This window comes from Hippopotamus amphibius, chromosome 17 (assembly GCF_030028045.1).
Source record: "Hippopotamus amphibius kiboko isolate mHipAmp2 chromosome 17, mHipAmp2.hap2, whole genome shotgun sequence".
In the NCBI taxonomy this organism is placed as follows: Eukaryota; Metazoa; Chordata; class Mammalia; order Artiodactyla; family Hippopotamidae; genus Hippopotamus; species Hippopotamus amphibius.
The window spans coordinates 62,560,335-62,572,638 of record NC_080202.1 but is presented as its reverse complement, the minus strand read 5'-3'; the positions used below and the strand labels follow the sequence as shown (position 1 = coordinate 62,572,638).

Genomic DNA, 12,304 nt, shown 5'->3' with positions numbered 1-12,304 from the left:
ACGATCAAATACTCTCCCTATGTAAATCTTTTATGTAAATGGTAAAAATAATCTTTTTACAAAAATAAAAATAAAATGGCACCTGCACGGCCTTCGTAGTCATCGTGAGACGTGACTGCAGCTTTGGGGCGCTGCAAGGGGCTCCCCTGGAAGGTATGTCTGTGACCTAACCTCTGAAACCTGTGAAAGTGACCTTATCTGGAAAAGAGCGCCTGCAGCGGTGAGTAAGGCTCTTGACAAGAGACTGTCTTGGATTGTCCAGGTGGGTCCTGAACCCATGACACGTGTCCTTAGAGGAGAGAGACACAGACAGAAGAGGAGGCAGAAACGCACAGAGACAGAAGAGGAGGTGATGTGATCAAGCAGACGGGGGCTGGAGTGATGCGGCCACAAGCTGAGGGATGCTGGCAGCCGGAAACATGGGAAGAGGCACAGAGCGTGTTCTCCCCTCAGGCCTCTCGAGGGCCTGCTGCTCTGCCCAGACCTTGATTTCAGCCTGCAGCCTCCGGAATCGTGAAGGAATAAATTTACGTTGTTCGAGCCACCAACAGTGACTCTCACAGTGACAGTTTGTCACGGCAGCCCTAGGACACAAATACGGTCACTGAGTTCTCTTTTTAGACCCTGCTGGGGAGATGCCAAGAGATCTGAAGGCTTCAAGACGTGCCTTCCAGCTCCCTAGACGTGAGCCGTCTCAGGCACCCAGCTGTGGCCTGCAGCTCATAAAGGGATCTCTGCCAAGGGGTCCAGGCTACTGAGGCAGAAAAGTCTGTCAGGTAAAACCCATCCTGGATGGTCTATGCAATTTTTTAAGAGCAAATCACACAAGAAGATCTCAGTTTCTCTCCATTATGTTAGAATAACACACTGATTATAACAAACGAGCACACACTTTTCCCTGTGCGGCTCTGAGGCCATCGAATTGCACTGAGGGTGTTTTTGCCCATTTCGGTGGAGGGTCCTCTGAGAGGCCTGGCCTCTGAGGGTCTCAGGACAAGGCAGCACCTGTGGTTCCTGCTGAGTCTGTTCACCAGGGCTCCTACGTGGAGCTCACTGAAGCCCCGCCAGCCTGGGGCAAGGCCGTGGATACTGCTTTACAGTAAGATACAGATTGACGGGACATCTTTCCAGGGGAGAATACTCCGGTCAACCTCGTACTGGCTATAAAGACCAATCTTTTTTTTCCAGTAATGAACTAATTACAGGCTGTTTAAAGAGCTTCAGGACGTAGAAAGGACTCTGCCTATTCATGGTGTTAACAATATTAACAATTATTTTCACAGATGCTCTATAGATAACTGGACAGATAATGGCCTTTGGAAATTTGTTTATAAAATACGGGCTCTTAATACACTTAATAAGGAGGAACAAATCTTCATTATTGTTCTAAATATTATGTTGGTTAATATGACAGTGTTTAAAAATTTATAAAACAAGGTCTAAAATCCTTGTGAGAGGATGTTGTGTACTCAGCCCATTCAAGCGGAGCATCTGTGCCCTCAGGGAGGAGTTGGGCTACTACAGGAGGAATGCAAAGAGAGACAGATGGCCGATTTTCAGCTTTTGACCTCAAAGATGGCCTCCAGAAGAAGGTGGAACTTAAAGTCCATCCATAAATAAACAGATTGAAAAGAGAATCACTGAAGAGCTAAACACGTGGCCCCAAGGAAGGGACTGAGGCCATCTTGTCTGGGAGGCAGGGAGGCCAAGAGGCCTCTAGAGGCTGGAAGGACCACACCGGGAGGAGGAGGGAGACAGTTTCAGAGATGGCTTTGCCTCTGCCCCTGGGGGTTAGAGTAGAGCTGAGCCTAAGTCAGCACAATTTGTGGGGACATGGTTCAGTCCACAGCAGTTTCATTAGATTTGAGATGGGTTATATTAGATTATTTTTCCCATCAACACACAGGAAGGGCTCTTACCGCTGACAGCTGCCTGTCCACCGCCCAACAAGTCACCAGGAGAAAGGACCACCCTCAAGCCTTTGCTCAGCAGAACAGTACTAAGTTGTGCAGACCACCTCCCCTTCGATGGCCAGGGTACCCGCATCTCCACATGTGGCCTTGGATCTACTGGGACCAATTGAATCTTGCAGAAGTGACATTTGTAAGGTTTTGGCCAGGACCTCAAGAGGCTATGCACACTTCCACTCTCTTGGTGCCTTGCTGCTACCACGTGAACAGGACGGACTGGCTGAACTGGGAGATGAGAGGCCACGTGGAGCCAAGATCATCATCTCAGCCTAGGTCCTAGACACAGGATTCCATCGGAGGAAGGACATCCCAGACATAGACCACAGATGCCCAAGGGAGCCCAGCAGAGACTAGAAGAACCGCTTGTTGAGCCCAGCCCAAATCACTCACCTGCAGAATCATGAGTTAAGTAAATGGTTCTTGTTTTAAGTCACTAAGTTTTGGAGTGATTTGTTAGGAAACAAAAGCAAAGAGATACAGGGCCTGAAAGATGCTCTTTTATGCTCAAGTGGCCAGAAGCATTGGCAAAGTGGTGGTCATTAGAGTGAATGAGTGATAATAGCTGGGAGTAGGAGACAAGGGGAGCAGAAGGCTTGGGTTGTGGGCGCATCAATTTTAGAAAAGAAGGAAAGAAATCTGCTCAATTTCTGTATATGCCAAATCAGTGGTTTTCAAAATTGTTCTAGAAGTGAAACGTTCTTTTCAAAAGAAATCTTACACAGAATCCCCAGGGTATGAAATAGGTCAAACTTGTAATATATTTCTATACATTGAATTTAGCTAGTCAAATATGTAAAATTATTTTTTGAAGTTAATCAGGGCTTCCCTTGTGGTACACTGGTTGAGAATCTGCCTGCTAAGGCAGGGGACACGGGTTCAAGCCCTGGTTCAAGAAGATCCCACATGCTGCAGAGCAACTAAGCCCGTGCGCTACAGCTACTGAGCCTGCACTCTAGAGCCCGAGAGCCACAACCATTGAGCCCACACGCCACAACTACTGAAGCCTGTGCGTCTAGAGCCCATGCTCGGCAACAAGAGAAGCCACTGCGATAAGAAGCCCGCACACCACAACCAAGAGTAGCCCCTGCTTGCCACAGCTAGAGAAAGCCCGTGCGCAGCAACAGAGACCCAACGCAGCCAATAAATAAAAAATAGATAAATTTTTTAAAAGTTAATCAATAAGAAGAGGAGGGGTAATAGGATTATGAACTCAAGCACTCAACATCGGGGGTGCTGGAGGACAGGATAGGCTTATTCCAGTACCCAATTAATGCCTGCATATTATTTTGGGAGCAGAGTATAAAAAATCGAGATAAACACACAGAAGTCATTGGGACAGGCGACAGTTTTTAACAGCTGACCTTGCAATCTCAGGACACTCCTCAATGAAACAAAGATGGGAGGAGAAGCCATCTGTCCACATACGTTATCCAGGGCAGGCTCAAGGTGCTACCTTGTGCGTAACACAACCAGGCGTGCATTTGCTCACGTTCCATCGAAATTGCCTTAAAGTACATGCTTTCCAAAATGCAAATTTAATCAACCGTTTGCAGAACCTGTGAAGCACCTCCAGGAACCCTGGAAGTTCCTGAAACACACTTGGAAAATGCTCGTCCTGTATTTTCACTCAGACAGAAGAAATCCTGGTTGAAGATGTGCAGAGCTTGGAAAACAGAGCTGTCAGGGCCTTTGGGAACCACAGACTCACCCTCTTCACGTCAAAAGGGGGAACACAGGCCTGAAGAAGGCAAATGCTTCCCTTGGGCTCAACACACAGGCATCTCGGTTCCCAGAAGGGTTCTGGGAGAAAGAGACATGAGCCCATGCACGGGTCCACATGAACTCCTCCTTTAGGCTCCCACGAAGAGAGCACGGCTGATTTAAGAGAAAGCCCAAATAAATAGACTCCTATCTTCCTGCGGGAATTTTAATGGGTGGTGTAAAAAGTTCTGCACGTTTGCGAATTTGTTACGAATGCGTTTGTTTTTAAAAAGTCTTACTAAACCTCCAGGACGGTAGCTGTAAGAGTCAGAGACTGCAGCAGGCACAAGTCGAGAAACTTTCTAGCATCATTCTGGTCACAGAAGCACTTCTGGGTCACTTGAGGTCCGGGCACCCAGCCGGGTTTGGGGGGAACTGCTCTTCCCACACAGAGCCACGTGGCTTGACGGGCGAGCTCAATGGAGTTCCCAATGACTCCGCCCCCCAATGCCCGTGATTGGTTGAAGCTTGGCGTCCTCCTCAGAACCGGGCCAATCAAAACCCTCTACAGCCTAGCTCTAGTCCCAGACCTGGCCAATCAGCGGCTTTGCCCAGGATCTTTCTTTTTGGAAACCTGAGACGCCCTTTGCTCTCTCTGGTCCCAGGGTTTTCGGGGCTGGAAACTGCAAGAGGGGATTAAAACAAGCAGCAGAACTAAGCGTAGGGGGAGTCGAGACAGCTGAGTTTTGGTTACTTGATTCTCTGCGTTTCCTTTAACTGCATGCGTTGGTTGGAGTTGGGTTTCTGTCACTTGACATCAAAGCATCCTGAGTGAGTGTAAGTAACATTTTGCAAACATAATGTATTATTTCCTAAGAAAATAAACACAGGCACAGAACGCAAAGTATGCATAAGATGTAAGGGAAATACAGACCTCATCCCTTGAACTCAATAGGATCCAATGACCCCAGTTTAAAACAAAAACAAACACCTTGCAATGAAACGGTGGTTAATCGTGGCTTGATTTGATGATGGAATCGTGGCTGGTCAGTCTGACTTCCTCTGGCATCTCTCAGTGATCAGAGGTGCACAGAAGGCATAAATTAGCAGCTGCTAGTTGTGCAGAATTCTGAACTCAGAGTGAAAAAAACATGAGCTGGGCTGTGGGTGCAGATAAACACAGTTATGCTACAGGATTTGTCACTCTTCAGCCATTGAAGAAAATGAGTCAGAAATACAATAATCCTATTGAAATGGATGAAACTGGGATGACCACACTGACCGGGAGAAACAATCTGTCCCTCCACACGGACTCCGTCCTACAGAGCATCACGAAAAGTCAAGGTCAGAGCCTGACCCAGGTGTAGGCAGTTGAAGGCAAGTCTGCTATGTGAGAGCCGAACTTGACTTCCCAGGGCTGAACAGCTCTGGTTTCCTTCTGCAAGCAGAGCTCTCTTCTAACACAGCCACCTCTCCCAAGTTGTCTAAAACCCCAGCTCTTCCCAGGCCATCCTGTGTTTTACGGTCCAGGTCCTCCGTTCCTCTGCCCCTGTGCCAACAGCTGCTCGAGTTTCTCTCTCCTCTCCACATTTTGCTGAATGTTATTACAGGTTCTTGGCTTCTTAGGAACCACAGTCCTCTGTTATTTTCTATCCCCTGCGGCTTCCCACATTTATCTGGCTTGTTACTAGAGAACCCGATAAAATAGGCCCTTTTCTGGTTCTTAACCGTGCCTCTTGCTCAAGCTGGATGATGCTGATTTCCAGCTCTCGGCTTCCCAGGTCAGCCTCCAGGGATCCACAGTCCTGGATGCTGGCATTTCCCAGACACTCAAACTCAGTTCTGTGCTGATGTCACATTTCAAGCACAGGACATCCTGCCAAGGGACAGGCCATAAAAAGAATGAGGCCTCCCCCCTCCATATGATGGTTTTCATTAGGCCTGTGTGCGTGTGCCTGCCCGTGACAGGTACACAGACGTGCACACTCTTAGGAACTTCTGCTCTACCAAAGCTGCAGCTGTTCAGAACCCTCACTCAGCTTCCAGCCACGCGAAAGCTGACTGCAGCAGAATGCACAGATTCCCATCAGCCTCCAGTTTAATGAATAATCACAAGGAAAACCCAGGTCAGCACCTACCAAGGGGTGAGCGGGGAGTGCTCTGGCTCAGGCAGGGTCTTGCTGTGGTTCCTGTTTTTCTTTAAGGCATGACTTTTTGGCCGCTCTTTCTCAGAAAGCTCAGGAAGCTGAGGAAATTCTCTCTTCTTGGCAAGTGGCACCTTCTCAGCTTGCCTTCAGGGTTTGTTTGTTTTTTTTTTTTTTGGTGTGTGTGTGTGTGTGTGTTTGGAAATTGATTTTATTTCTGCTACTGCAATAGAGAGAGCACCCCAGATCCAAGGTCCAGAATGTCTCAGTAGGCTGGTTTCGCCTTAGACTTTTACAGGGAGGAGGAGACAGGTTACAGGTGGGATGATTTTACGGTTAAGATGGCTTTTGTTCAGGCTTTTTTCTCCCCATGGGGCTAACAGGCCATTGACTAGCGGCCCACAAATCCTGAGGTCGTCTGTTCCCAATGATCTGTTCCATAGGTACTTACCCTGGCTCTTCCCTATGGGGAACCACGAAACAGATGTACTCACGCACCCATGTGCAAGCTGGGGGCTTTTCACATCAGGAGCAAGTGGCCATTTGTGCTCACATGACAGCTGCCAAGACACCGCACGGTCATAACAATTAACGTGATAGTATCTGGAGAGGATGCGTCTAGTCAGGGAGGGACCAGAGTGGGTGGAGGTAGTCAGAAAAGCCTTTTCAGAAGAGGAAGAGTGAGGATCTGTGGACGTCCAAGGATGCAGAGGGGTGGAGCTGATGGTTAGAGAGCGTGGATTCTAGAGCCAGACCCTCTGGGTGCAAAGCCTGCCTGAGGTTTGCTAGCTACCTGACTCAAGAAGGCAAGTTATAACCACCTTCCCATCCCCAGTTCCCTCCATAAAATGAACTGAACAGCAGTGCCGAATTTGTTTTCCAGCCTTGTGGCTTTGAACAATACCCACTGATGAGCTCCCCGAGCTATAGGTCAGAAATCCAGCTTAGCGTGACTGAGTTCCCCACACGGGCTTTACAAGGCTGAAGTTGTCATCAGCTCAGTGGAGTTCTTGCCTGGAGATCCTGGGGAAGAGTCTGCCTCCGTCTCGTTCTCGTTGCTGACAGCATTCATTCCTTGTGGCTGTAGGACAGAGGTCCCTGTTTCCTGGCCGGCTGTCGGCTGGGGCCCATCTTAGATCCTGAAGGTCACGCATCTCTCCTGCCACACGGCCCCCTCCATCTCCAAGTCAGCAGTGGCACTTCCAACCCTTATCATACTTAGAGTCTCTGACCTCCTCTTCTTTGACCAGCCGGGGAAAAACTCTCTGCTTTTAAAGGGCTCATGTGATTAGGTCCGGCAGGCCTGGGTAATCTCCCTATCCCAGCGTCAACCGATCTGGGACTTTAATTACATCTGTAAACTCCCTTTACTGCAGTATCTAGATGAGCACTGGCTTGGATAATGAGGAGGTGTGTGTACACCAGGGCCTGGCCTCTAGCGGGCGCACCTTGGAATCCTGCAACTCCTTCTCAGGAAATTGTGAGGCCTGAGTTAGCAAGTGTATGTCGAGTACACTTGGCACCTACCAAGCATGTCTCAGGTAGGACGATGTGCACGCAAAGAATTAGCCAGTTGAGCTCCCAGATGGATGAGGACTCGGTGGGGGTCAGAGCGGGGCGTCAGGGGTCGGGGCCGATGGAACAGCTGACGAGCGTCTTCCAGTTCTTGGCCCAGGGGCTTCACTCTGATGTAACTGGAGATAGGAGGTGCCCGTCTTCCTTGAACGAACACTGGTATCCTCCCTGGTTTAGGTCTTTGCTGTGCTGACCGCAGCAAGGACTGGGCTTTGGAATGAGGGGCAGGCACCTGGAAATGACCTCTGGATGAGCCCTCTCCGAAACCATCTGGAGCTTCTGGCTCTGAGAAGAGTGGAGAGGTTTCCTCCGGCTAAAGTCCAGGGATTCAGAAACCACTAAAATCATAGCTTTTCCCAACCAGCCAAGCAAGGCTCTAATTGGGAGAAAAGAGAAGTGGAAGTCTGGATTCCCACTCCCTCTGCTAACCACACACAGGTCGTGGCTGAGGTCCCTCTTCCAGATCCAAGGAGGCCCATTTCCTTTCTCAGCCTGGCATCACTGGTGCAAGAACCAGACAAGGGGCCCAGGCCCTGCTGGCTCCGGGTGAATGACGGATGGCCGGCATCCCTGAGTAAGACCCTGCGCTTTTATCCGCTCTGTGAGCCTAACTGCCTGTTCTCAATAACGCTGCGCTCCAAACGATCTGGGGCCAGCATGAGATAAGCAGGAAAGAGATAAAAAGGAGGGGGTGAGAATAAAGAGATTTTATTTTTCATTGCCCAGATGCCTTGGTGGGAAGAAGCTTTTCCTCCAACAGTTCCTAGACTGGACCATGCTAGTGCCCAGCTGAAACCTTTCTCGTCTCCTCTGGCTCTCTCCCCGCTCTCCCATAGCTGCTTCGGCTTCTGGATCTTCTCAAAGCTTCTCCCAGAAAAACTGGAGCCAATTTACTCCTCTTGAACAACTGTCATTTTTGCAAAGCTATCTCTTGGCTGTGATTTTCAAAGGAAGACTCAGGGCCAGGCTTTCTTCAGTGACAGCAAGTGGGGGAGGCGTAGGGGGTGGGGAGGAGACAGGAGCATCCGATGGAGGGGGAAACAGATATACACGCGCACGTTTGCGAAACGCTGAATCGGTAACTGCAGGAAAATCTAACCTTCCTGATAGCTGAGGAAGAGGTCAAGAAAGAAAAGCAGAGGGTAGAGAACTTCTGCACCAGGGAGGCACGACCCTGTTTGACCTTGACTGTCAGAGCAGAGGGTTCCAGAGGAACCGACCAAAGATATGCGGGCAAAGGGCCAAACCAAGCTGACTGGCTTCGACATGTCAAAGGACAGACGCTGTCTGGCTCGGGCAGCTCCTGGGCGGGGAAGAAACCCAGAGCTCGGCCTCTAAGATGCGAGGGCAGCCACAACGTGAACCTGGGCTCCAGGTAAGCCCTGCCCTCCATCGTTGCTTTGAAAGGAAGAGGCTTCATCTGGCCCGTGGGTTTAAGGTCTGAAATAGCAAAGACCTCATTTCCACGGCTCCCTGTGCTCTCCCCTCGTCACTAGGCAAGACAGGTACCAAAGGTGTCATCACGCCTGATGGAGGCTGGCGCTGGACCGCTCGCCGTGGTCAGCGGCTGATGACCCGCCAGAAACATGTTCCCCGATTGCATTTTTAGCTTGGACTGTGCCCCACTCAGTTATATTCTGAGGGGGAGAAGAGAGGAAGGCAGGGAAGAGCAGCTCGTTGAGGAGGTCCGCAGAAAGCTTCGTGTCAGCACGAGGACAGCCCACCCTTCTCAGACGTGCCTTCTGCACCGCTTCAGCTTAACCAGATATTGGCATCCCAGTAACAAATATCGACCGAGGACCTGAAATATTCAAAACAGTGTATAAGCTCCATCTTCCGCTGTCCTAATTCCGATTGGTAATGAGCTCAAGTTGTAGAAGGATACTTTCGACTTCATGCTATTACTCATTAGTGTGGTGGTTAAAAAAAATCACTCACTCAGACGAATGGGCTCCTCTGGGCAAGCGGGGAGGAAATGCTGATGTGGCTGCTTTATCCCCTGCACGTCTCCCGGTGAGGCAGATGGTTTGCCGCCACACTTATTCTGGATACAGTCAATGTTAAGTGATCGCTGGCGTGCACGTATGTCCAGAAAGCCCTGGTGTTTCAATATTGTCTGGGGTTGTGGCTACAGACAAGGGGGCGCGGGTGCTGGTCTGCGCAGGAGGGAAACAGCGGACACAGTCATGCCCCGTGTTCTCCTTTGCTGTTGGTTCTAACTGTCTGCACGGAAACCTGGAGCCTTCCTGGGCCCTGCACACGTAGCAGGTACTTTCACGGGTCCTTACCTCATCAGGCCACCACTTCACGTAAGGTAATGAGCAGCCATCTCTCACAATAGAACGCTGAGTGCAATTCCCAGGTGCCCTGGCCAAGGAGCAGTCCTACAGACACAGGTAACCAGGCACACGCTCACTGACATCCTCGCCTTGACGTCCACAGTGCAGTTTGGGTGAAGGTTCTCTGCCTTGGGGTCCAGGTTCAACACTTGTTTAAGTGTAGCTCCCCTCCTGTTACAGCCCACAAACCTCACTTGAGATCTCAAGCATTAAAAGGCAGCCATGAGGAGGTATCACAACGGCCACATTCAAGCGACCACACGAAACTACTCTGTTACATCTGAGCCCAGCAAGGTCCCCAGCCCCAGCAGTCCTCTGTTAAATGCCCAAGATCCTTCCTGCTCAGCAAATGTGTTTTTCTGACACATAATGGCACAGAAATCAAGCTCAAAACCATATCTGTAGGACAGATTGGTGAGAAAGATTTTTGCTTTTCTGCCAAAAATATTCCCTTTGACTCTTCTCAAGGACAAAAGTACCGTAGGGAAGTTTAACGCCACAGAAATGTGAATAGCTGAATACTGATGAGCACTGACAAAAGCAAGTGACTTCTCACACGGTCCCTCCTCAAATCCTCAACAGACGTGCACATAATTTCCCAAGGGCAACATTTCCTAGTTCGCTGATCTGCACGTTATTGATGAAATAAAGGTAATATCGAAAATGACAGTGTCTGAGAAGCAATCTCAGCCTGCCTTTTCACTGCATCCCATGAGCAAGAGAATTGAGAACCACTTTCCTTCTAATATAAAATCATCAGCCAGTTGCCACTGAAACACACCACAGTGACTGGGGCCAATAACTCTCAACTTCTCTTTTTAATACTTTCTGAAGGCCCCCTCCCCCGCAGTCACGCTCAGCACTACCGAATATGGAGCAGTTAACCTGGGCTAGCACTGAACTTCCACAGAGATTTACGCCTACCCATCCTCAGAGGGATGATAAGACCGGCAAAGACATCTCATTTGGAAATCTCTCTTGTATTAAGAAAAGTGACGGGTGTGGTCCAACACTGGCCTGAGCAATCTTTAGATCAGCCTGCACTTCAAAACAGAGCCCTAACTCCTACGAAGGCCTCTGTCATCAGCTGCGGATCTTAGCACTGGACGCACATTCCAGCTTCTCCGGCACCCGCCCGCCCTGCCCTTCCACACACACACACACACACACACACACACACACACACACACACACATCCTTCTCAATATTATGCTCGATATGTGTGGCACGTTTCCCCTCTACCTTTTGCCTTAGAGTAAAAAAAAAAAAAAAAAAAATTCCCAGGTAGATTTTTACCTCCTTCGTTGAAAGCATGAAGCCTCAGCTCCAAGTCACCCAAATGCCCACGATAATAAAACTGCCTGCAGGTTATAACACTGCCCCCAAAGGCACAAGCCACGTTTTAAGTACAACGGCGTGGCGGCCCCTTGGGGAAACTGAGCCCCGACTTTCTGCCCGGCGGACCCCTCGTGAGCTCTGGCCCCGGGGCAGAGGAATAAGCAAAGGGGACGAGCCGGGCTGCGGGTGTCGCCTCGGCTTGTGGAAGACGCCCAGGTCTAGAGTGCGTGCTGGATTGCAAGCAGCTCTGGAGTTTCTCTGTTTGGGAACCTCATTCTGGGAAGGCGAAGTCCTCCGGCAGCGGCTTCCCACATCAGGACCGGGGGAGAGAGGGGGCGAGATGGCCCCGGGGACTGAAGCCGCCAAGGAGGCACCCCCGGGGCCCGCGCGGAGGGGCCGGGGGCCTCTCTTGGCGGCGCCGCTGCCCAGAAACTTTTCCTGGCGCGGAGACGGGCTCGGGGCCGGGGCTCACCTGTTCCAGCGGGCCACCTTCCTGCGGTAGTAGTGCAGCGCCTCGGGGCCGGCCAGCAGCGCGTCCTCGGGCAGGAGGAGCGGCGGCGCCTCGGGCTCCTGGTACAGCGGGTGCGCGAAGAGGGCCCGCAGCTTGGAGCCGCGGCCGCCGGCGCCCGGCCGGGCCGGGGCAGCGGGGCGCGCGGCCGGCGGGGCGCCCGAGGGGGCCGGGCCGGGGGCGCGGCGGGCGCACGGGCAGCCGGGCGGGCGCTCCGGGGGCCGCAGGCGGCGCCGCACGCGCGGCCCGAGGTGGAAGTAGAGGTCGGCGGCCAGCAGCGCGCCCAGCAGCAGCAGCGTGAGCAGGCGGTCCCGCCGCAGCCCGGGCATGGCCCCGCCGGGGGTGGGGGTGCGGATGGGGATGGGGGGAGGCCGGGGGCCGCACGGAGGGCCCCCTCCCGGGGGGGTCGCCCTGGCACCCGCGGCCGGGGGCCGGGGTCTCCGGGCGCCCGGGTCCCCCGGCTTCTCTGCCCCGCGCCCGGCCGCCCGGGAGCCCGCGGCAGGTGGAGGCGCGGGGCGCCGGGGCGCGGGGACGGGCGGCGGCGGCGGCGGCGGAGGAGCGCGGCCGCGGAGCCCCGGGCGCCTCTCCGGAGGATGCGGTGGCTCGGGCTCCTCCTGCGGGCGGCGGGGACGCCCGTGCCCCCGGCGCGGCGGGCCGAGCTGGCGCGCGCGCCCGGCCCCTAGGGGAGGGTGACGCCGGCCGCCCCCGCCCACTCCCGCTGGCACCTGC

At 52.3% G+C, this 12,304-nt stretch overlaps 1 protein-coding gene across 1 annotated transcript in view; it reads right to left on the bottom strand.

Annotated features, from left to right (window-relative positions):
• The window catches only part of FAM20A (FAM20A golgi associated secretory pathway pseudokinase), a 50,258-nt gene extending 38,236 nt beyond the window's left edge, over nt 1-12,022 (bottom strand). Inside the window, exon 1 of the mRNA XM_057716581.1 lies at nt 11,540-12,022. Coding sequence (XP_057572564.1) covers nt 11,540-11,904 — 365 coding nt within the window. The 5' untranslated portion in view covers nt 11,905-12,022. The remainder of the gene's footprint in view (nt 1-11,539) is intronic.
• Nucleotides 12,023-12,304: the final 282 nt, after the last annotated feature.